The 26,243-nt window shown below is 43.7% G+C and overlaps 2 protein-coding genes across 2 annotated transcripts in view; one reads left to right on the forward strand and one right to left on the reverse strand.

Moving 5' to 3' along the window:
- The window catches only part of LOC141126606 (uncharacterized), a 757,790-nt gene that overhangs the window by 363,119 nt on the left and 368,428 nt on the right, over positions 1 to 26,243 (forward strand).
- LOC141126583 (uncharacterized) overlaps positions 1 to 26,243 on the reverse strand; it is a 137,556-nt gene that overhangs the window by 104,754 nt on the left and 6,559 nt on the right. Inside the window, exon 2 of the mRNA XM_073612503.1 lies at positions 17,115 to 18,394. Coding sequence (XP_073468604.1) covers positions 17,115 to 18,160 — 1,046 coding nt within the window. The 5' untranslated portion in view covers positions 18,161 to 18,394. The remainder of the gene's footprint in view (positions 1 to 17,114; positions 18,395 to 26,243) is intronic.

The following is a 26,243-nucleotide window of genomic DNA, read 5'->3' on the forward strand; positions in this document are numbered from 1 at the left end:
GGGCACATCAAGGCACATGATGGGGCACATGATGGGGCACATCAAGGCACATGATTGGGAACATTGTAGGGCACATCAGGGGGCACATTATAGGGCACATCATGAGGGCACATCAGGGGGCACATTATGGAATCTTACTAGCCAGCATCCAGAGTAGCGCGGGAAGCGTTTGTCTGTAGTAAGTTCTCTCTCATGTCACGCAGCGCTGCTCACTCCCCGGCGGTCCCTCCTCTCTTCTTGTGTATCCCAGATGATTTCACAAGCCAATGGGGATATATACGAGAAGAGAGGAGGGGCCGCCGGGGAGCGAGCAGCGCTGCGTGACATGAGAGAGAACTTACTACAGACAAACGCTTCCTGCGCTACTCTGGATGCTGGCTAGTAAGATTCCATAATGTGCCCCCTGATGTGCCCTGATGATGTGCCCTACAATGTTCCCCATCATGTGCCTTGATGTGCCCCATCATGTGCCCCCAGATGTGCCCTATAATGTGCCCCATCATGTGCCCCCAGATGTGCCCTATAATGTTCCCCATCATGTGCCCCCAGATGTGCCCTATAATGTGCCCCATCATGTTCCTTGATGTGCCCCCCGATGTGCCCTATAATGTTCCCCATCATGTGCCCCATGCCCTGATGTACTATGTGCCCCATGCCCTGTGCCCTGATGTGCTCCGTGCCCTGATGTGCTCTGTCCCCTGATGTGCCCTGATGTGCCATGTGCCCTGATGTGCTATGTGCCATGTGCCCCGATGTGCCCTGATGTGCCATATGCCCAGATGTGCTATGTGCCCTGAGCCCTGATGTGCCATGTGGACTGATGTGCCCCATGCCCTGCTGTGCCCTGATTTGCTACGTGCCCTGATGTGCCCCGATGTGCTATGTGCCCCATAATGTTCCCGGATGTGCCCCATAATGTGCCATTTGCCCTGATGTGCTATAATGTGCCCTGATGTGCCCCGAGCCCTGATGTGCCCCGTGCCCTGATGTGCCCTGATGTGCTATGTGCCATGTGCCCCGATGTGCCCTGTGCCCTGATGTACCATGTGGCCTGATGTGCCCCGATGTCCTATCCCCTGATGTGCCCCGATGTCCTATCCCCTGATGTGCCCCCTGCCCTGATGTGCTGTGCCCCAATGTCCTATGCCCTGATGTGCCTTATGCCCTGATGTGCCTTGTGCCCTGATGTGCCCCAATGTCCTGTGCCATGATGTCCTGTACCCTGACGTGACCTGATGTGTTGTGCCCTGTACCCAGATGTGTTGTGCCCTGATGTACTGTGACCTGTGCCCTGATGTCCTGTACCCTGATGTGTTGTGCCCTGATGTGCTGGGCTCTGTATCCTGATGTGCTGGGCTCTGTATCCTGATGTGCTGTGCCCTGATGTACTGTAACCTGATGTGTTGTACCCTGATGTGCCCCGATGACCTGTGCCATGATGTCCTGTACCCTGACGTGCCCTGATGTGTTGTGCCCTGTACCCTGATGTGTTGTGCCCTGATGTACTGTGACCTGTGCCCTGATGTCCTGTACCCTGATGTGTTGTACCCTGATGTGCTGGACTCTGTACCCTGATGTGCTGTGCCCTGATGTGGCCTGGTGTGTTGTGCCCTGATGTGCTGGACTCTGTATGCTGATGTGCTGTGCCCTGATGTACTGTACCCTGATGTGTTGTACCCTGATGTGCCTTGTGCCCTGATGTGCCCCGATGTCCTGTGCCATGATGTCCTTTACCCTGACGTGCCCTGATGTGTTGTACCCTGATGTGTTGTGCCCTGATGTACTGTGACCTGTGTCCTGATGTCCTGTACCCTGATGTGTTGTGCCCTGATGTGCTGGGCTCTGTACCATGATGTGCTGGGCTCTGTATCCTGATGTGCTGGGCTCTGTACCCTGATGTGCTGGGCTCTGTACCCTGATGTGCTGGGCTCTGTACCCTGATGTGCTGGGCTCTGTATCCTGATGTGCTGGGCTCTGTATCCTGATGTGCTGTGCCCTGATGTGCCTTGTACCCTGATGTGCCTTGTACCCTGATGTTCCGGGGTCTGTATCCTGATGTGCTGGGCTTTGTATCCTGATGTGCTGGGCTCTGTACCCTGATGTGCTGGGCTCTGTATCCTGATGTTCTGGGCTCTGTACCCTGATGTGCTGGGCTCTGTATCCTGATGTGCTGGGCTCTGTATCCTGATGTGCTGTGCCCTGATGTGCCTTGTACCCTGATGTGCCTTGTACCCTGATGTTCCGGGGTCTGTATCCTGATGTGCTGGACTCTGTACCCTGATGTGCTAGGCTCTGTATCCTGATGTGCTGGGCTCTGTACCCTGATGTGCTGGGCTCTGTATCCTGATGTGCTGGGCTCTGTAACCTGATGGACAAGGAAAAGGAGGCGCCTCTGGGTGCAGACTTTTAAAACAATTTATTAAAAAAAACAGCAACAGCTGGTAATACACTCACATTTGAGTAGAAAGTATCAGGCATTAAAAATGTCCCAGGGCAATCCAGGGGATCCGTGGAGTCATCTCTCGGCTGGTAGGTGTTAAATAGCTCTGGGCAGTCTAAGAACGTTGGATGTGGACGGCCGAGATACACATCCAGAGACAGGCACCAAAGGGAGGCTTGGTAAGCAGCCGATCCAGACACGGGATGATGGCGTCACACGATGTGCGACGCGTTTCCTGAGCCGGCACGCCGTGAGTGGTGTGACGGCGGCGCTCCTTTGTCAAGCTGATTGGCTGGGAGCTGAAGAGGATTTATATATGGAAAGTAGTGAGAGGGAGGAGAGCGGAATAGTAAAGGAGAGGGGGGGGGGAGTAGCCTGAAGCTCTGTGTGTGTAGAAGTGTCAGCAGTGGTAGGAATCAGGAAGAGGCAGCCATAAGGAATCAGGGGGGAGGCAGCCATAAGGAAACATGGAACGGACTGGGGAGGGAGGATGTAAATGGAATTGGGAGGGGAAGGGGAATGATGTGGGAGGGGGGGGGAGGAGAGAAAAAGAGAAAACGAAGAAGGGGGAGTGAGAGAAATAATAATAACCTGGTTATAGGAGAGAAAAAGGAAAGGAAATGACATAGAAGAAGAGCTACTGGATAATAAAAACTCAGACCATGTGTGTCCTATGATGGACACAGGGGGGAGAATGAATAAGCATATGTATATGTACCTATGGGAAAGGGGAAGGGGAAAAAAAGGGAGACGGGAAAGGAATATTGTGATGTGTGCTATATACTGGTTGTATATAAGCACATCAGTAAACGATCAGAAGTAGTGGGTTACAGGAATTAACTATAAAGATATGGCTAAATTTTATGTACGTGCTTGGACGTACACCCACATGGGTAAAATGGGACATGAGGGGGGGGGGGAGGGGAAGGGGGGAAAAAAAGAAGGGGGAGGGGAAGGGGAATAAAAGGGAGAAATATGGAGAGGGGGAGGGGAGAGGGGGGGAAATAGAGGAATGTAAGAAAGAGAAGAGGGGGGAGGAAAGGGACTGATACAGGCACCTGTACATGTTTGGTATACAAAGTCCAGGTAGGGGTAAAGCAAAGGTATAGAACAAGGGGAAAGTGGAGGAAGTGCATGTATACATGTTATCAACATATATCAACATATATTTACCACATTAAACACTTTGTAAAAAGTCAAAACTAAAAAGTGAAATAAAAATGAAATAAAAACAGTAATGATTATGATAAAATAAATGGGATAATGGGGATTTTGTGAGTGTCATGTAGGCTAGTATTAGTGTGGATATTACAAAATGGATGAAGTTTCGATGCATTCGTTAATTCCTCCAGGCGAAAGGACATCTAGACGATAGATCCAATAGGTCTCCCTCGCACATAATTTTTTGAACCTTTCGGCGGGTGAGAGAGACCTAGGGATCTGTTCTATGACCCAAACTGACAGTCCATGGGTGGAGCCCTTGTGTGCTACAGCGAAATGTTTTGGTACACTATGGGGGTCTGTGCCACCCTCAATGTATCTCCTGTGTTCCCCGAACCGTTGTCCTAGAGGCCGGATGGTGCGGCCGACATATATGAGGCCACAGGGGCACATGAGACCATACACCACGTAGTCGGATGAACAGTTGTAGAAGTCTTTCAGGATGTATGTGTGGCCTTTGGTGGAAAACGATTTTTGGCCATGTTGGACAAAATGACAGGTCTTACACAATTTTTTCCGACATTGGAACATCCCTACTAGAGGGATGAGTGGAGTAATGGACGGGAAAGCCGAGGTGGTCTTGAGTTTACTGGGAGCAATTTTGTTTTTAAGATTGGGGGCCTTTCGGTAAGTAACCTGTGGATGTGTAGGCAGAATGGACCTGAGATGGGGATCATGTTGGAGGATATCCCAGTGTTTCATCTGTGGGACATCCTCAAATGGAAGGTGGAGGAGCGCAAGGTCTCTAACATCCACCAGCTCCGTGATGTCATCATGGAGGAGGGGAAGAGGACTCCAGTGACAACCTGTGAAGCTCTGGTGACCTCCATGTCCAAGAGGGTTAAGGCAGTGCTGGAAAATAAGGGTGGCCACACAAAATATTGAAACTTTGGGCCCAATTCAGACATTTTCACTTAGGGGTGTACTCACTTTTGTTGCCAGCAGTTTAGACATTAATGGCTGTGTGTTGAGTTATTTTGAGGGGACAGCAAATTTACACTGTTATACAAGCTGTACACTCACTACTTTACATTGTAGACAAGTGTCATTTCTTCAGTGTTGTCACATGAAAAGATAGAAGAAAATATCTACAAAAATCTGAGAGGTGTACTTACTTTTGTATGATATTCTCTCTCTCTCTATATATATATAAATAATAATATTATATATAACATATTCTTAACATATTGTTAAAGCAGAGTTCCGCCCAAATTTTTTATTTATTTTTTTTAAAAGCCAAACTTTGGCTCATGCCATACATTAATGCCACTGACGATTTTAATAGCATTTGCCCCTCTAATAAACATATTAGATAAAAAAAAATACCTTTTTATTCCGCTGTGTTGTAAGTTCCCATTTTGCTTGTGGGCATGTGAAGCCCACAAGCCTCTTCTTCTGGGATACGGAGCAGCTGAATGCCCAGCATGCACCGCCAATTCACGAAAAGATTGCAGCGCTGGAAACTTATGACGTTGCCATCACAACGTGCGGCAGCGTCGGAAGTGCCCACCCCGTTGTGATGGCAACCCAGATAACGATGACGAGCGGTGGCCATCCACACTGACTTCTGGAGAATTATGACACATGGCTCCCAGGACACAGTGCGCCGCCGGATATGACGGACATATCCGCGGGTGGCAGAGGCCGGAAACTGCATTGCAAACAGTGCTATCCAGGTAAGTTGTCATATAAAAAAAAAACAAACAGATAGATAGATAGATAGATAGATAGATAGATAGATAGATAGATAGATAGATAGATAGATAGATAGATATAGATATAGATATAGATATAGATATAGATATATATGCTGCAAGAATGATTTTGAGAATAACTTATAAAAGTGAGTGGAACTCCACTCTAACTTGTCTCCTGACAACGCATAGACAGCCTTAACAGTAAACACAGGTTATTATGTACTATATGTTCCAGACTTCTGGCTGGGGTTCGCACAAGCTGAAACCACCTCCTCTTTATCTATAGAAGCTTTTATTTCAACTTATTAATTGCACAAGCAATACTAAACTTAAAGGGGTACTTTAGACTTAGGGTATAATAGTAGCACAAAGCAGTGTAAATATTAAGGGGGCTTTTCCGGGATCCTTACAGGTACAGTGTAGCATGACCGCGCAGTTGACCGTGCAGTTGTCATTCAAAGTGCGACAACGTGGAAAACTGAAAATTGACCTGGGCAGGAAGAGGGTAAAAGTGCCCAGTAGTCAAGTGGTTAATTTAAAAAAAAAAAAAGAAAAGGTGAAAAGTTAAGGCTGCCATGGACTAGGTGAGAAATGAGCACATTGGGATGGCTGGGGCAGAAAAGGCTTCTATTTATTATAAAAAGGAAATCCCCATCCGTATCTGATCTGCGGTGGGCGGCGTTAACTTCCTTCCTTCATCTTACTTTGTCTATCCAATGTGGCCGGGGGAAATATCCAGATTAATCTGCAAAATATTCCCAGCAAGAGAGACCGATTGAGAGTTCCTAGCTATTCTAGTGCCCCGTACACACGATCGGACTGTGGATTTTTGTTCGAAGGTTGTTGGCTCCAACTCGTCTTGCATACACACGGTCACACAAATGTTGGCCAACAATTACGAACGTAGTGACGTACAAGAAGTACGTGATATGTCCATTACAGACACTAGTTTTACAAGACCGAGCGCTTCCGGCTCGTACTTGATTTCCGAGCACGCGTGGAATTTTGTCCGACGGACTTGTGTACACACGATCGGAAAGTCCGACAACAAACATTTCTTGGCGGAAAATTTGAGAACCTGCTAGCCAACATTTGTTGGTGGAAAGTCCAACAACAAATGTTCGGTGGAGCGTACACACAGTCGGACTTTCCTCCAACAAGCTCACATCCAACATTTGTTGTCGGAAAATCCAGTCGTGTGTACGGGGCATAAGAATGCGCTCCTCTACAAGGAAATCCTTCATACTGGAGGAGGATGTCTCTCGGAGGCTGGTCAGGAGGTGGTTTAGAATGTAATGCCCAACATAGACGGTCACAGCAAAATGCCTGGACAGCTTTTTCTTTTTTTTTTTTTTTTTTTTGTAGCAATGTTTTTTTATTTAGTATTTCAGATATGAACAGATTACAAATAAGATAAGACATTTCGATATACACAGTATACATCCGTATAAGAACTTTTGAGTGGTTAATAATAACAAATCATTAGCTAATCAGTAGAACGGGGTGAAAGCATGTGAAAATCAACAGGTCAAGGAAGCCTTACTTGTTGTTACTTGTTTGGCCATATAGACTAATGTTTGGCAAATATATTGCAATGAGACGCTCGAACGTATAGTTTCTGTGGACCGGTCTCGTACCATCTGATTGAGGTTTATAGAGGTGTTGTTTTTCCAGTTGCGAAGTATCAGTATGCGTGTCTCCAGTAGGATGTGGGTAACGACTGGTTTGAAGTTGGGTGGGAATTTCTCTATGCCCAAGTGAAGGATTGCCAAAGCTGGGTCAGGAGGGGTTAAAATTCCTGTTAGGGAGGAGATAAGCTGGAATATATTCGGTTCCATAGGCTTTTTTATATTTGGGCATTGCCAGAACATATGTAATAGGTTTCCTATTTGCCTGCAGTCCCTCCAACATTGTGGTGATGTTTCTGGGAAATAACTTGCTGTTCTATATGGGGTGTAGTGCCATCCGTTTGCCGTTTTAATCATCATTTCCGGATGCTTAACACAATGTGAAGCTTTGTGTGTTTCTCTGACAGTGTGTTGCCATTGTTCATCTGAGAAGGTGATGCCCAAGTCTGTCTCCCATTTCCCCATTGCTGTGGTTTTCTTAAATGCTAGTTTGTTACAGATGAGGTTGTAAAATAACGATATTCCTTTTAGGTTTTGTTTGGGTGTAGAGTAAAATTGCCATACTTTGGGCAGAATTTTTATCTTTGGACTTGGATGCGATTTGAGGAAATGTGTTATTCGTAAACATGAGAGCAGCTTATTGTTCGGCAATTGGTACAGTGTCATAATTTGTTTTGTGGATTTGTGCTGGGGTCCATTATAGAGGTCTGATATGTGTACGATGCCATGGTCTACCAGATCCTTAACTGATAGCATTGGAATTTTTGTTTCTAGGAGGTTCAATGGTAGCTTGTAATCTATTTCCTGTCTATCAGTGTGATTTTTGGTTTAGGAGTAATCTCCATGCCATCAGTGAAATCTGCATAGGAGGGAAAGAGTTTTCATGCCCCATGGTATACAGACTTCGTCCATAAGTAGTGATGTTAGGTCTTTCCATAGTGGTGTATTGCTCTCGTATAACCAGTATTTGATATGGTCTAGTCTAACTGCCCATAGGTAGTCATAGAGGTCCACTAGTTCTGCCCCTCTTACTTTCCTGTGGGAGGTGAGGTTATTGCAGGAGCATCTAGCTTTTTTTGCCACCCCAAATGTATTTCCAGCTCAGATTTGGTTTTTGAGGTAATGGTGCACTATATGAATTGGCAGGGTGAGGAATATATATATAAGATTTGTGGTAAGATCAACATTTTGTAGGCTGTTATTTTGCCTAGCCAGGATATTTCCTTTTTCGACATATCTTTTAGTTGGGTTTCCAGTTTGGTAATTAGCGGAATTATATTAGCTTTAACTAGTGCAGAAGTTGTATTAGTTAGTGTAATTCCTAAGTAGGTAATACCTCTCTTACTCCACATATATGGTAATTGTTTTTGTAGTATATTCCGTATGGAAGGCGGTCCTCCTACATCTAAAATTAGAGATTTAGTGAAGTTAACTTTGTAATAAGAGATATCGCCAAAATCGGTTAGGATTTTGTGGGCCTGTTTTAGGGATGTAAGCGGGTTGGTCAAGAGCAGGATGACATTGTCCGCAAATAAGTTTATGGTATGCACGCTAGAGCCAAACTGGAAACCTGTAATCAAGGGGTGTGTCCTAACTGCTTCGGCTAGTGGTTCTATCATTAGATTAAAGATGGTCAGTGTCTGGTCCTGTTTGATATGTTGAAGGGTGTGGATAGGAAGCCAGCTAAGTATACCTGTGCAGATGGGCATGAGTATAGAGCTAAAGTAGATGTTAGTATGGAACCCTTAAAACCAAACTTAGATAATACCATTTCCATGTAGGTCCAGCCAACCAAAAGTACCTTGCTATACAGTGGGTAAGCAGCAGGTATAATCTCAGTATACATAGTGGGTAAGCAGCAGGTATAATCTCAGTATACACAGTGGGTAAGTAGGGGGTACAATATCAGTATACACAGTGGGTAAGTAGCGGGGGTACAATCCCAGTACACACAGTAGGTAAGTAGCGGGTACAATCCCAGTACACACAGTGGGTCGGTAGGAGGTACAATCTCAGTATACACAGTGGGTAAGCAGTGGGTACAATCCCAGTACGCACAGTGGGTAAGTAGCAGATACAATCCCAGTATACATAGTGGGTCAGCAGCGGGTACAATCTCAGTATACAAAGCGAATAAGTAGCGGGTACAATGCCAGTATAGACAGTGGGTAAGCAGCAGGTACAATCCCAGGGCGGCACAGTGGTGTAGTGGTAGCACTCTCGCCTAGCAGTAAGAAAGGTCGCTGGTTCGAATCCCAACCACGACACTACCTGCCTGGAGTTTGCATGTTCTCCCTGTGCCTGCGTGGGTTTCCTCCGGGTATTCCGGTTTCCTCCCACACTCCAAAGACATGCTGGTAGGTTAATTGGATCCTGTCTAAATTGTCCCTAGTATGTATGAATGTGAGTTAGGGACCTTAGATTGTAAGCTCCTTGAGGGTAGGGACTGATGTGAATGTACAATGTATATGTAAAGCGCTGCGTAAATTGACGGCACTATATAAGTACCTGAAATAAATAAAAAATAAAATATACACAGTGGGTAAAATCTCAGTATACATTAGACCCGCTGCTTACCCACTATGTATACTGAGATTGTACCCGCTGCTGACCCACTATGTATACTGGGATTGTATTTGCTATTTACCCATTGTGTATACTGAGATTGTACCCACTGCTTACCCACTATCTCAGTATACACAATGGGTAAGTAGCGGGTACAATTCCAGTATACACAGTGGGTATGTAGCGGGTACAATCTCAGGGTAAGCAGCAGGTATAATCTCAGTATACATAGTGGGTAAGCAGCAGGTACAATCCCAGTATACACCGTGGGTAAGCAGCGGGTATTTGATAAGAAGATAGAGTGGTGTATGGCTCCATTCTCTAGTCAGACTTCTTCAAAGGGAGTCAGTTCTCTCCGGAAGTTATGAGGTTTAGGTAAGGAATGCAGGAAGTGAAGGAGCCACTGTTTGCAAATAGAAACGAGGCTCTAAAGATTGTAGAAAAATTGATCCGCACTCCGGTTGTTGCTCTTAAAATTTCTTCATTTTATTGAATAGCCACAGTGAACAAACGCAGATTAAGTCAGTTGACGCGTTTCAGCCTATAAGGCCTTAGTCATAACTTTAGCAACTGCGGATCAAGTATTATGTGGTGTATGGGTAGTAGCACTGACTTTTCTGTTTATACTCTAGGCTCTAAAGATTCTCTGATCAATCCAGGCATGAAAGATTGGGTCAGAATGGCCTGTGAGGGATACATGGGCAGTGGTGGCCGGTGTTCAATCAACCAAACAAACCTGCCCCCCTCACTTGCACTACCACAATCGACTGCCGCCCCCCCCCACCGCGGGAGATGGATGGAAAGGTGGCAATAAGTGGCCCAACCTTAGACTGTTCCTCGCTCCAGCTTGTCATGGGAAGTGCCGGCCCATTGCTTCTCCTCCCGGTTGAACAGGAAGTGGGTCCTGAGACCCAATTGGCCAGGAGTCCTAAGACACCTGGCCAATGGGTTCTCAGAACCCACTTCCTGATTTGGCTGGGAGGAGAAGAAGGAAGACATTAGCGAATAATAATTTGCTAATGTCACACAACTGGGCGGGCACAGCCCAATTTGAGCAGGTTTCTGGGTATTTGTGTTCCAGACCAAGAAAGCTCTGACAGCAGAACATATGTGTAGCAGGCTAATAGAAAAATGGGTCCGGTAACCCCCCCCCCCCTCTCCTTCTGTCTAATCAGAACATCTTGGGTGATTCGGGGCACATTTCCACGCCAAACTAAATTTGATGATCTCTGATACATTTGCTGGTGAGTATAGGAGCTGAGGCATTGCATTAATTTTTTGGATATTAGACCTCCAAAACTAGGAGAACGCATTGTTAGTCCAAGAATCCAGGTCAGTCATAGAGAGTGTAATAATGGGAGGTAATTAATCTTAAATATCAGAGAGGGGTCAGCAGGAATGTGCGTACCCAGATATCTGATAGACTGCAATGCCCAATGGAATGGGAAGCTAGGCCTAAGAGACTTCAAGGTATGCTCATCCAGACACACACTTATGGCCATTGATTTTTTTTTTATGGTTCATCTTAAAATTTGTCAGAGCCCCATATGTGTGAAGTTCCTGAGGAAGAGTTGGAAGGGAGATTATTGGATTAGTAATGTAGAAAAGAAGGTGGTCAGCATAGGCTGCAACCTTGTGGTGATAATTTTGGGCTGATAGGCCAGAGAAGACTGAGTTTGTTCATATATAATGTAGGAGAGGTGCTTGGGTCACAAAAAGTAAGGGTGAAAGGGGGAACCCTTGCCTTGTTCCATTATGAATGTCAAATGGGGCAGAGACACTGCCGTTGATCATGAGGGTGTGGAATATAAAGCCTTAATCAATATGAGCATAGAGTCCAGCACTCCAATGTGAAAAGCACGAAAGTCCAATCAACCCTATCAAAGGCTTTATCTGCATCAGTAGACAACAGAAGCATAGGAGTGGATGAGTTTCTAGCCTTGGAGATGAGGTTGATTGAACGGATAGTATTATCACATGCCTCTCTAGTGCAGTTAAAACCAGTTTGGGCTGGACAAACAATGTGTTGAAAGATTGGGACAAATCTATGTGCATTCATTTTGGAGAATATTATCAGATCGCAATCCATTAATGAAAGTGACCGATAACTGGCGCATTGTGAGGGGCTTTTGGCTTGGGAACGACTGATATCTGGGCCCACGATAGGTCTTTTGGAATAGGATAGCCCTCCAAAATGGTATTAAACACCTCTAAGAAATGGAGTAAACTGAGGAAAGAACATTTTATAACATAAGGCAGTGAGGCCAACTGGACCAGGAGCTTTTCCAATTAGACTTGTGGATACTGCATGAAGATGTTCATCCACTGTGATCAGCTTGGCCAAAGATTCTTTTTCATCTACCATCAAGGTGAGCATCTTTACTGAAGGTAAGTAGGCTTTTATGTCAGCGAACCTGTGTTCCAACTAAGCACCTTCAAGGGGCATGTTTAAATTGTCTGAATGTGGCTGCTATGCATGAGCTAGCGCTCTACTGCCTTTACTACCCTGTTTCCCCGAAAATAAGACCTAGCGTGATTGTCGGTGATGGCTGCAATATAAGCCCTACCCCCCAAATAAGCCCTAGTTAAAGTCCTTGTAGGTCTTCTTTTCAGGGTAGGGCTTATTTTCGGGGGAAACAGGGTAGGGCTTATTTGGGGGGGTAGAGCTTACATTGCAGCCATCACCGACAATCACGCTAGGTCTTATTTTCGGGGAAACAGGGTACCATATTCATGAAAAAAAACAGCTGTTGTGTAGCAACTAGGGATGAGCTGAACACCCCCTGGTTCGGTTCGCATCCAGAACATGCGAACAGGCAAAAAATTTGTTCAAACACGTGAACACCGTTAAAGTCTATGGAACACAAACATGAATAATCATAAGTGCTCATTTTAAAGGCTTATATGCAAGTTATTGTCATAAAAAGTGTTTGGGGACCCAGGTCCTGCCCCAGGGGACATGTTAAGGGGGCTTCCAGATTACGATAAGCCCCCTGCCCGCAGACCCCCACAACCACCGTGAAAGGGTTGTGGGGATGACGCCCTTCTCCCCATCAACATGGGGAGAAGGTGGTTTGGGGGGCTACCCCAAAGCACCCTCCCAATGTTGAGGGCATGTGGCCTGATACGGTTCAGGAGGGGGGGGCACTCTCTCATCCCCCCTCTTCTCCTGCAGCCTGCCAGGTTCTGTGCTCGGATAAGGGTCTGGTATGGATTTTGAGGGGGACCCCCACGCCATTTTTTTATAAATTTGGCGCAGGGTTCCCCTTAATATCCACACCAGAGCTGAAGGGCCTGGTATAGAATTTAGGGGGACCCCCACGCATTTTTTTTTTTTTTTTAAATTTGGTTCGGGGGTTCCCCTGTGGGGAAATTCCATGCCGTTTTTATCAATAAACTTTTATGTGTATTGCCGGACCGACAATTCATTATAGCCGGCACTAGCGATAGTAATTTTACATGACTTTTTTTCCCTTAGAAATGTCATTTTGCTGTCAGACTGTTCTAAACACGGGAAACATTTGCCACTTTACAGGCATACTATAGACACCCCCCAGGTAAAAAATTTGAAGGAATATTACACTTTTATTGTTTCACTTTAAGCATTATTAAAATCACTGCTCCCAATAAAAAAGGCCGTTTCTAAAACTTTTTTGCATTGATACATGTCCCCTGGGGCAGGACTCGGGTCTCCAAACACTTTTTATGACAATACCATGAATATAAACCTTTAAAAATAGCACTTTTGATTTCTCCCAAAGACTTTTAAAGGGTGTTCCACGACTTTCAAATTCGCTGTTAGGCGAACAGCCAATGTTTGAGTCGAACTCGTGTTTGACCAGAACATAAAGCCCATCTCTAGTAGCAACAAATGTTTTGTCTTATAAAAGGGAAAGATTTTTAGAGTTGTTCTCTAGTCTCAGCTATTTCAGCGTCTAATGATGGGAAGAGGTAGTGGTTTATGGTGCCATCCAAGACACAGAAATGTCATGATCAGGTCAGAGGTATTACATATCCTGTCCTTTTTAGGCCTATGTCCATGTTTAATTAGGACTCTGCAAATGCAGAATTTGTGAGAGGCCCATAACACGAGGGGACTCACCAATGAGTCTTTTATTTAACTCAAAGAAGGTTTGTAGTTCCTTCACAAGGTCTGAGCCAACCGGTTGATCCTAAAATAACTTTTAATTTAAATTCCATGAAGTGGCTTTTGGGGTCAAACATTCTGGCTGTAACTCGAAATAAAAACGTGAGCAGACAAAGCAATATATCCTATCCCAGCATCAGAAACTATGAGTCATGACACATACCTTGAATGGGAAAAGACTGATGCACGAGTACTGCAGGGGATTAGTATGAATAGGCTCTGTCTTGGGGGTGCATAATGCGTCAGACACCAAGTAATTGATGAGAATGGAGAAGGCAATCTGTTCCTGCCTGTTGATGACATTTGAGACCTACCCCCAGAGTCAAGGAACAAAATCTGGTTGGAGAAAAAAGAAAATTTTGTCTCAAAATGTCACCCAGACACATAGACCATTTTTCTGGCAGGTTAGGGCCTTTAAAATTTCATGAGATTACTTTCAATGTCATGATTAGAGGTTGAGTATAGTGAGAAAGCAAAGAAAACAAAAATGGTAGGGAAGGGTATCTAGGACCCATGCCTCAGAAGAAACCAGAGGGAAAAAAGGAAAAGGGGAAATCTAATCTAAAACACAGTCAATAAGCAGATTGAGATATAAGAGCCTGTCCCCCCTTCCTCCAAACATTGCTAACAATAGAAAAAGGAACCTGAGAGAGGTCAGCAAGACATAATAATACATTTGCAGAAATAAATCCATGAGACTGCTGCACATTGCATACTCAGCTTGACTCTCCCCATGTAAAAGTCATGTGCACTTGGACAGCCAGTATGGTACCTTGAGACCATGCTCTCTGAAGATACAGCATGGTGAATCAGCAGTGTCATAACTAAGCAGACAATGTGCATCTGTCTGTAATTGCAAAACCATCAAATAGATATAGAAAACTTCACACAGATCAGGCCAGGTGGGACAAAGCTCACCCAGGTCACATCTGGGCAATAAGCCCATAATTGTTATGTCTCAAGCCAATGATTAAGTATAATTGGCTGGCATTGTTCAACCCTGCTGATCAGGCCAACAAAGCTCCCGCACCAGGAGGGAGATATTTCCTTCCCCAAAGGATAGGAGAAATTACAGGGGAAGTAACTATTAAGGCACATATATTTTCCAGAACCATTCCTACTATCTTTGGCATAATGACAATCTAAAGTACGGAGCAATGTCCTGTAAAGGGAGTATTGCACATTGTGTTTAGAATTGTGTTGCATTTTGTAAAGCCAGCAAAGCAAGTACATGCTATAATGTGCAGTCTAACCTATAAACCAACTACACAGAGGGTGCATATCTTTGTTATTTCCAAGTGGAGATCAGGCACAAGTTCCCTGTTCACTCATCTCATCCCCTAAAGTACCCTCTCCAAGGTTTGTGAGTAGAGGAAATGATATCATGTGGTATGAGGTTATCTGCAACGTGTCCTCCCAGGTGTTCCAAAAATGGAAGGAAAGAAAAAGGGGGGGCGATAAGGGGAGGGAATGGGGTCCTCTAGACCCCTGTGAAGGCACCCACCATCTATCCCCTCTGGAAGTGTTCCAGGGAAAACTTAGCGACAGTAAGTCTCAAAAACTGAGTCAGGGACCATATTAACATGTCTATGATTTGTTACTGTTGGGTGTCACAGCTGAGTCTCCTGGATGGTTTCACTCTACTGTGGGGCCTTCAGCAGGAATAGAGGGTGCAGTGTTGGAGAAATCTAGCCAATTAGGAACCTGGAGTGGTTCTATACCCGTGAAATCAAATAAGGCATATAGTCCTGATGGATGTTTTGGCGAGAAAGTGCAGTTACCATTACATAAAGAGGGTGAAATTATTTGCCTCATTTGTATGTCAGGCTATGGGAACAGAGCTTGTCCAGCAGAGGTCTAAGGGATCCTCTCATTTGCAGAGTTTTCTTGGAAACATCTGGGAGAAGATGAATTTGGGTCCCATCAAAGTCCAACGGTCCCTTATGTCAGGCTCTCTCTGTAGGATGCCTTCTTTCAGGGTATATGAATGCAGGCAGTATAATACATCTCGGGATGGTAATGGACTTTGGACTCTGTCAATAGTAATTTCAGTCTGAGTTAGGCGCTCCAGATAGCTAATGAAGATGTCAGTGACTGTGGCCCACAGATCAGCTTGTGCAATGGCCTTTGGGATTCCCCAGAGCCGGATATTCTTGAGGTGGCTGTAGTTTTCTAGATCATCAATAAAAAAAAGATGTAGTTATGGTATTTGTGAACTGAGAGCATCCTGTGAGATTTGGACAGTGGTGGCAACCATTCTTATATCAGTATTGTCCTGTACTGCATCAGCCAGTTTACCATCTATCTCCTAATGGAGCGCATTCGGCACAGTACAAATCCCATATCAAATCAAATCTCTGCCACTTTATTGAGGAATAGCATGTCTTCCCTAAGGGCCATTTCAATCCTGTTCACTAGCATCTCATAGTCATCCTTGTTCATAGTGGGCAGGAAAGACCAGAGCACATTCCCCTGGAGTAGCTGAAGTCAGCCAACTGGCATCAGAGCAGGGCTGGGGAGGTGTACTCACTACAGTCTATAGCTGATTGAATGGATGAGGTGTCCCTGTGGTCTCGTTGAGTCAGTGCTGTAGTAGTTAGCGAGGGCCACCATGTCTGTGTCCTTCCCTTAGAGCATGGGAGCATATTATTGCCACATAGCTGGTAACTGGAGACAATGTAAAGGAGCGTGGAGGCAGGTCACTGATTGGGAAGAGAAAAAGCAGGTTGTGATCCCAGTCAGGCTCCTCTGTCTGTAGGAGCACCAGGTACTGTGCTGGAGTGAAGGGGAGCATACAAGGTTTAACAGGATCGGCTGCCGGCACCACCTTGCCGGTTCAGGAGGAAAAGCAGTTGGCTGCAGCTGTTTCAAAAAGCAGTCCATGGCTGTGGAAGAGCAGTATTGCTGTGACTTCTCAGGCTTCCTCTTGTTGGTTGTCACTCCATGGAGATGGACAGGGGCCGGTAGGTGACTGCTGTATATCTGTAAATAGTAGATAGCTCAGGAGCTCAGCCATGATGCTGCTTCCCTTCCCCATGCAAAGACCACACCCCATCCCTGCACATCTTAATCTGGTAGCAAAGTTTTAAAAAGCTTGAGCATGGCTGATGTTAAATCACTGACTGTTTCCGGGACAACCCAGAGCCTGAGATTATCATGTCTGTTACAGTTGTCTAAATCTTCTAGTAAGTTTGCTTCTTAAAGTAGCATTATATTGTTTTCCTTCTGATTAGCTTGTTGATGTGGGGTGTGAAACTTCTGAGACACCCCAAACCCTTTCAGAGTTGCTTATCAGATACTGCCCTATCTCTTTCAGTGTTTCCTTCCTGTATCTAAAAATGAATATTGTGAATCCTGATGCCTGATATAGGATTTCTTCACTGTAAAAGCTTTGTCACTGATATGACTTCTCTTCAGTGTGAATCAGCTGGTGTTTAATAAGTCTGGACTTCCTTGTAAAAGCTTTTCCACATTTAGAACACAGATATGGCTTCTCTCCAGTGTGGACCGCTTGGTGTCTAATAAGCTCTGCCTTTTGCATAAAAGCTTTGTCACATTCAGAACATGAATATGGTTTCTCTCCAGTGTGGACCTTCTCATGTATGATAAGCTGTTTCTTCTCCAAAAAAGCTTTGCCACATTCAGAACACCGATGTGGCTTCTCTCCAGTGTGAATCCTCTGGTGTCTTAAAAGCCTTGACTTGCCTGGAAAAGCTTTGCTACACTCAGAACACTGATATGGCTTCTCTCCAGTGTGAATCTTTTGGTGTTCAATAAGATTTGTCTTCTGTGTAAAAGCTTTGTCACATTCAGAACACTGATAGGGCTTCTCTCCAGTGTGGCTCCTCTGGTGTGTGATAAGATTTATCTTCTTTGTAAAAACATTTCCACATTCAGAACACTGATATGGTTTTTCTCCGGTGTGAACCGTCTGGTGTCTTAAAAGCCTAAACTTGACTGCAAAAACTTTGTTACACTCAAAACATTGAAATGGCTTCTCTCCAGTGTGAATCCTCTGGTGTTTGGTAAGATGTGACTTCTGTTTAAAAGCTTTATCACATTCAGAACATTGATATGGCTTCTCTCCAGTGTGAATCCTCTGGTGTGTGATAAGATTTGGCTTCTCTGTAAAAGCTTTGTCACATTCAGAACATGGATATGGCTTCTCTAGATTGTGACACTTTTGGTGTCTGAGAAGGCTGGATTTCTCTGCAAAAGCTTTGTGACATTCAAGGCACAGATATGGCTTCTTTCCTGTGTGAACACTCTGGTGTTTTAAAAGCTGCGACTTGAGTGTAAACACTTTGCTACACTCAAGACACTGATATGGCTTCTCTCCAGTGTGTACTGTCTGATGTCTGATAAGATGTTGCTTCTGTGTAAAAGCTTTGCCACATTCAGAACACAGATATGACTTCTCTCCTTTGTAAACCTTCTGGCGTGTGATTTGATTTGCTTCCATTGTTAAACTTTCATCACGTTACAAGCAAGACATATCTTCTCTGTGACTTCTCTTGTGTCTACATGGGGTTGACTTTACTGTAAAACCATTGTGACTTCTGTCCTATTGTCCTCTCAGGCTGGATTATTGTTGAAGAGCAACCAAAACATTAATGCCATTTAGAACACTGATATGACTTGTCTCCAATGTAACTTAGCTGTGCTTATGAAGACCAACAATCACCCGTCAATCCACCTGTACAAAGACAAATAAAAAGAAAAGCCAAATTATATAAATATAGCTAAATTCAATTAAAGTTGATTCTTAGGTTTTAATGTAATGTAATGGACACCATATTGCTCTATTATAGTATAAGAGTGTCTATTACAATTTTCTGCAGTTGAAGATCATTCTTTGATCTCATTCAGAGCATTGTGCTGCATTTCTAGCACAGGGAAGGGAAAATTAGAAGCACTGTGCTTAACCCTGTGAAACTGGCATGGCCACTCTTTGTTTTGAACTCAGACTCCTTGGCACAAGATGGGGTGAGTACGTAAAATATTTTAAAGTGTTATTAAACCCTAACATTTATAGCAGTTTACTTCAGTACTTGCCTTGTACCTTACTTTTCCGTCATTGTATTTAAAATCTTAGGTTAAATGTAGGCCTTGGAGGTTTAAACTAAAAAAAAAAAAAAAAAAAAAAAAAAAAAAAAAAAAAAAGGTATGGGGTTATCTTCATCCTAATATTAGTAATCAAGAGAAGATTTAGGGGCATCCCTCATATGCCCACTACAAAGGAGCTGAATGGTCTATCTCACTGCTCAAGGATTACAATCATGTTTTGTTAAAAAACATATACAATTTTATTATTCCACAATTAAAATCGATCAAGACATATGTCCATAACAATAAAAAAAAAAATTGGTTAGAGTAACAATTCCAAAATCATCACTGTTCCAAGCTGGTATTTTTTGGAAAGACACTGTCCTCAAACAAGGCTGAGGTATTAACATGCTTTTGGGAGGACTTGAGAGCTGTTTTTTTATTATTGTGGACATATATCTCGATTAATTTTAAATTGTGGATTAATAAAATTGTATCATTTATAACAAAAACATGATTGTAATCCTGACTGTACAGTACAGTAAAGGCAGAAACTGTATGATCTGCTGGAGGGATGGGCAGGAAGTCAAGTGAGGGCAAGATGGCCCCCACTCGACTCTATGCCCTTGGGAGGACCGGCGTGATGCTGACGTAACTTCCAACAGCCTTAAAGGGCCCATTTTTTCTGTTAAATGTAAAATTACTTTTTTTTTTAATTTTAAAAAGGTAAATGTGAGATCGGAGGTCTTTTTGACTCCCAGATCTCTCAATAAAAAAAGGACAGGTCATGCTTATTTCTATTACAAAGGATGTTTACATTCCCTTTAAAAGGAATAGAGAAAATTGAGTACTGTCCGTGATACTTTTTTTATTTGCACTAACATACAATTTTTCAGGACAAGCTTTCAGGGTATGTCCCCTTCTTCAAGGTCCAAGCAGTACTCAACCTTGAAGAAGGGGACATACCCTGAAAGCTTGTCCTGAAAAATTGTATGTTAGTGCAAATAAAAAAAAGTATCACGGACAGTACTCAATTTTCTCTGTCACAATTGCACTAATACGGCTACAATCAAATCAAGTCTTTAAAAGGAATAAAAGTGATCAAAAAAAAAAAAAAAAAAAAAAAAAAAAAGGGGACAGTGTAAAGATAAAAATAAAATAAATAAGAAAAAAAAAATTAAAGCGCTCCGTCCCTCCGTGCTCGTGCACAGGAGTAAACACGTATGTAAGTCGCGCCCACATATGTAAACTGTGTTCAAACCACACATGTCAGGTATTGCAGTGATCTACCACAAGACCTCCTCTGTAACTCTAAACAGGTAACCTGTAAAAAGGTTTAAAGCGTTGACCATCGAGATTTTTAAGTACCGTAGTTTGTCGCCATTCCTTTGCGTGTGCAATTTTAAAGCATTACATGTTCGGTATCTAGTTACTTGGTGTATCATCTTTCACATTATACAAAAAATTGTGCTAACTTTACAGTTTTGTCTGTATTTTATTTTAATTTAAAAAAGTATTTTTTTCCAAAAAATTGCATTTGAAAGACCGCTGCACAAATTTGTTGGGACATAAAATATTGCAACAATCGCCATTTTATTCTCTAAGGTCTCTGATTAAAATATATATATATATAATGTTTGGGGGTTCCAAATAATTTTCTGGTAAAAAATACTAATTTACAGTTATAAGCAAAAAGTGGTCTTAAAGTGGTTAAAAAGTTGGATAATGAAGCAATAGGACTTGTTAGTCAACTGGGCTTCATTCATATACCAGGTCCTATCAGTGGATTGAGGTATTAAGGATGATATGACAGTGCACAGAGGTCAGACCATGGGATAGGCTGTATATGAGATCTGAGCAGATTAGGGGGAAGATGCAAGCGGGAGATATGGTCTATCCTCAAAGGATTTATGGGAATAGGAGTAAAAGGTATATTTGCGCTTTAGTGGGTTGCATTCCCTCCAAGTGTCAAGCAGGGAAGCCTGTTGTAGCAAATTGCAGAAGGACAGGGAGGGTGTATGCACTTCAGGAACATAAGGAGGATATTTAACTAGGGGAAGGTTGTAGCACCTGGTTGGAGTTACCACAAAGTATTAGGGCCCTCTTACAATGTCTCTGAGCAACCTGAAGTAAATGGGAAAAGAAAGGATTGGGATTATTATTGGGTGCACAGTAAGAGACTGGGGTGGTGTCTGTATCCTGGAGTAGGCCAGCTAGAATAAGATGGGGACCCACCAGATCATTGATTCCAGCAAGGGGAGGGTAAAGGGGATGGACTAATGAAAAGCCAATAAGACCGCACAGTGTTTTGTGTGTGTGGAGGCTAGTAATACCTACGGATAATGGTACCTGAAATAGCAGGGGGCCGAATGTGTGGCTAAATGGGTTTCCTGGAGAGCCACAATTCCTATTTTTAGGGAAGCGAAGGACTGGAAGGCCTTGACCCTTTTAAGAGGGGAGTTGAGACCTTTGACATTTAACAATAAAACGTTTATGGGGTAGAGCAGATTATGGTATGTGGAGTCTGGATAGTCGGCGGGTGAGTGACCTCGAAGAAAGGAGAGAAAAAAAGAATAGGAGAAGAAACGAAAGAGCATGTAATATAGGGGCAGTACGTAGTGTGTGGGAGGTGAGTGGTCAGTTTAGGCACCTTGCTCAGTTTTCCAAAACTGCCACAATTTTTACACTAGGGACTCTGCCCTTTCAAGGGCAGTGCCTTTCCTTTGCACATGCACGGTTCCATCTTCAGATGTGCACGCAATTGTACCGGGAGTGGTCTTAAACTTACAGACACTGGCCACTTAGGACACAATTAGAAAAGCTCTCTCCAAATACTAGAAGGGCAAGAGGTTTTTCCTCTTTCAGGAGTTAAAGGCTCCAGGTGGTGGGAAACTAGTAGGCCTCCCCTTCCAACAATCCCCAGGTCTAGGTTATGAATACCCTTGGTAAATACTTTAGTTAGGCAAATGGAGGACCTTATACACAAGTGGGTGGGGGTGGCAAACTTGGCCAGCTCTCAGGTGGCTTAAGGCAAAAAGGAGGCAATGGAGATTCCCTCAATGAGCTTTGTCAGCATTGGTCCTCTATTGAATTACAGAGTCATTATAATAATAAAAAAAAAAAAAAAACAGATGGAATGGATCCCCTTTGACGGTGAAAACCTATTTGCCAATACTTTGCATACATTTATCCACATTATTATTGGGAGGAAAAAGTATGTTTTGCCACTGAAATGAAGTCTACAGGTCTTCTCTGTCTGGGGTTAATAAGAATAATTTTCATTTCTTCTAAGTGTGACAGCAGGCAGGTAAAATTGCCTGGTTGTGTCCAGGATGGCAAATATGTGTGTCCCAGATTCAGGCTCTATGTAGATTTGTACCACTAGGGGGAAGTGCCGAAAGTCCTGCAGGGGTAGAGTTAATGAGCCCAGCTGAAGTAAGTTGGCTTATTAAGACCTCTACAAAAACTCCCAGAATGCTTAGGGAGGTGCTCCATCCTGGAACCAGTTTTTGTCCCTGTTGAGACTGGGGAGCGTGATACCGGTCTGTGCGGTGAGACAATGCCCGGGTGGCAAGTCTCTTTAACAGTGAGATATAGGTCCTGGGGGTAGCACAAGGCTGCACCTAGCTGATAGACAGGGAACCTTTGTATGTAGTAAGGGGCCAAGTTGGCAAGGATTTATTTTCATGTTTCTTTTTGTTTTGCTGTTTTTTAACCATTGTATATAGTGTAAATAAACCACACCTTTGTTTTTTCACCTTCACTAATGTTTGCGGTGCCTAATTTTTGTGTAGTGAACTCTTCCAGGGGGTCACACACACACCCGCTGCTGAGCTAACCCCCTCACACAAGCTTTGTGTTTTGAACAGACGCCTTTCAGTACATAAGGCTGGACTCCCAAATCCTCCAGTGGAAGGCAAGCCTTCCTGCTATTAAAGGGGAACCCCACTTCTCTAAATGAGGAGAGAATTGTTGGCTGTCGAGGTTTGGGACTGAGATGTCCTGAGCATGTGGGTCCAGCCAGTGCTAGGACAAGGTCATCCTGTGCCCAGGGTAAAGATGGCAAACTGCGCTCCCCCCCCCCCCGCGCACAATTGGACTAATAGCGGTGTAAAGTCTTTAACTTCTTCGGATCCGAGCTGTAGCCATCTTTGCCGGGAGGACGTCTATTGAGAGCCGTAATCGGCTATTTTTTTCTCCTCGCGCTGACAGCGTGAGGAGAAAAAAAAAAAAAAAAAAAGGCGATCACCGGCGGCTCTCAGAGGGACATCGGTCCCAATCAAGGAGAGCTGCCGCCAGCCCACCTGTGCCACCTGCCAGTGCCACCTAGCAGTACACAACAGCGCCGCCTACCAGTGCCCACCTTCACCACCTACTAGTGCCCACAGTGTCACCAATCAGTGCCCACAGTGTCACCAATCAGTGCCCATGGTGTCACCAATCAGTGCCTCATCAACAGTGCTGCCCATCAGTTTAACCTGCCAGTGCCCATCAGTGCCAACTATCAGTGCCACCCATCAGTGGCCCATCAGAGCCACCCATCAGTGGCCAGTGCCACCTATCAGTGCCACCCATCAGTGCCACCCAATCAGTGCCACCCAATCAGTGGCCATCAGTGCCACCTGTCAGTGCCCATTAGTGCCATCTTATCAGTGGACATCAGTGCAGCCTATCAGTGCCCACCAGTGTCGCCTCATCAGGGCATATCAATGAAGGAGAGAAATTACCTGTTTGTAAAATTTTATAACAAACTATGAAACATAATTTTTTTTTCAAAATTTTCCATCTTTTTTGTTTGTTTAGCAAAAAATTAAAATTCCAGCTGTGATTAAATACCACCAAAAGAAATCTTTTTGTGTGAAAAAAGGATAAAAATGTAATTTGGGTACAGTGTTGTATGACCGAGCAATTGTCATTCAAAGTGCGGCAACAATAAAAATTGGTCTGGGCAGGAGGGGGGTTTAAGTGCCCATTAAGCAAGTGGTTAATGTTTGTGACATGCACTATAAAAGTACTTACAGTGTTAGGCTGCAGCACCCTGAGAGTAATGGGTGCACACATATGGGGAAGTGGTCGTTGGTGTCACTGTGGAAAAGAAGTCAATGACCCTTTTCTAAAAATGTTCTGAACCAAACCACACAGTACTGCGGCACCATGTGGTTTGGTGTGTGTGGAAATGTGTGCACTATCAGATGTGTGGGGGTGCGTTTCACTATCAATGGAACTGCTGAGTGCCTACTGAAGGACAGCACTTTCTGTGCTTGTCAGGAAGACCCCAATTTTGTGCATGATCCTGACATGCAAGCTAGACTTATAGCGGCTTCACACTGATGCGCTGTGGTTTGACCTCAGTGCGATTGTATGTGCGATTAACCTCCAGTTTTAGGTGCGCTCCTGATGCATTCCATTGGACGGTGTGTTTTCTGAACGAGCTTCAAAGATGCAGCACGCAAGACTGTGATTTGCATTCATGAAAACAGTCTAATAGGGTTTAATGGGAGCCCACCTAAAAGTGCGGGTAAACTGCACATACAAACCACAGCACACCAGTGTGAACCCGCTATTAGCCCCCGTTCACATTTACTGTGGCTTTGCAATTTTACCTGAAATCGCATTCAAGCTGCATCTCAGTGTAACTTCTGGTGGGACTTTACAGACTTCTGTGTGTAACTTCATGCATGCATGCCTATTGAAGTTGCACCTGAAATCGCCAAAGTAGTGCATGTATTACTTTTTCAAATTGATGCGGCACCGCAAAGTTGTCGCTGCATCAATTTGAACACTGCTATTGCTGACAATAGGATGTGACTTGACAAATCCCATGACAAATCACTTCAATGTGAACAATGTCTTCCTTAAACAAAAAAAAAAAAAAAAGGCATTTTAAGAACGTTTGTTCGATTTTCTACTCGTTAGTGGGGTCAAATTGACGTTCATTTTCAACCACTGTGACAATTTGGAAATAGTATGTGGTTTTCGTTCATTTTAATAACACAATGTTAAAAACAAGTGAAAATTTCAAACATTCACCGAATGCACAAAGATTTTTCGTCTGAATATTCTCTTCTGAAAATTGATCGGTGTGGCCAGCATAAGGTTCGGTACACATATATGCAGTTTGCTTTTGATATGTTTCTGCAGTGCTTTTTGCTGTGCGTTTTTTCCTGCAATTTGCATTTTTGCATTTTTTTGGCCAATTTGTGGTTAGGCAGATTAAAAAACACAAATTGCTGCAAAAACGCATTACATGCTTTTCCATTGAAGTATATTGAACCAAAAAAGCACAGTTTTGCGTTAAAAAAAGTCCCTGACCCTTTCCAAACATGCAGCGGCTGAAAAAAAAAAAGCATAGATGTGAATGTGTCCCATAGGAAACCATGTAAATGAACTGTGGTGCCTTTCTGCAAAAAGCACCAAAAAACAAAATAGATGTGAACCAGGTCTAAGACGTTAGTAACACAATGGGGTTAAAAAAACAAAAACAAAAAAAAACAACTAAAATTAGCCCTTTATAGTACAAAAAAAACCCAAAAAAAAACAAAAAAAAAAGCAGATAATCTCTATTGTAAGGGGTTCATTTTTTTTTTACTGTAGAACTGTGAAAGTAACATTTACAGTAGCGATTATTTGCTCTTTTTGTACTATAAAAGGCTCAATTTAAATTTTTTTAACCCTATTATGTTACTGGCCGATTAATCGATTATGAAAATAGTCATCGATTATTTTCATAATCGATTAGTTGTTTCAGCCCTAGAGTGCAGAGACTGTGCTAGGCTGCATGGTGGGGGCAGGACAATTCCGAGAGCTAAAAGCAAACGGGGATGGAAAGGGTGTAAGATCTGTGTGTGGAATGCTGAGCTGAGACTGGAGGCTGAGTGATCTGTGTAGTGAAGATTTATGGAGGGGACAACAGATAAGATAAGAAGGGAAAAAACTTAAGGCAAAAGAGTGAGGAGGATGGTGCTAACTAAGAGCCCTTTCACAATAATGCCCTGTACACACAGCCGGACTTTGCATCGGTCTAAACTCTGTTGGCATTTCCAACAGAGAGATTTAGAACATGTTCTATATCTGAGTCCGTCGGAAATGCCGACAGAAAAAGTCCAATGGGACATACACACGGTTGGAATGTCCAGCTGAAAGCTCCCATCGGAATTTTTCTGTCGGGAAGTCCGGTCGTGTGTACGCGGCATGAGGTGCTTTTCAGGCACTTTCATGCTAAAAAAAAAAAAAAAAAAACGCATCTGAAAAGCTCACAAAAAACTATTTCAATTAAAATCAATAAATGCTTTCACACTGGGGCAGTGCGCTGGCAGGGTGGTGAAAAAATGCCCCTCTCCATTGAAATGAATGGAAAGCTCTTCAAAAGTGCCTGAAAAGCTCTTCAAAAGCGTTCAGTGTTTTACTGGCAGTTTAGAAGCGCCTCGGTGTGGAAGGAGCCTTACTATGATGATCGTACAGGAAAGGTAGAGCGAAGTGTAGACGTGGTGGAGCGGAGA

The sequence above is a fragment of the Aquarana catesbeiana genome, linkage group LG02 (assembly GCF_042186555.1).
Source record: "Aquarana catesbeiana isolate 2022-GZ linkage group LG02, ASM4218655v1, whole genome shotgun sequence".
NCBI lineage: Eukaryota > Metazoa > Chordata > Amphibia > Anura > Ranidae > Aquarana > Aquarana catesbeiana.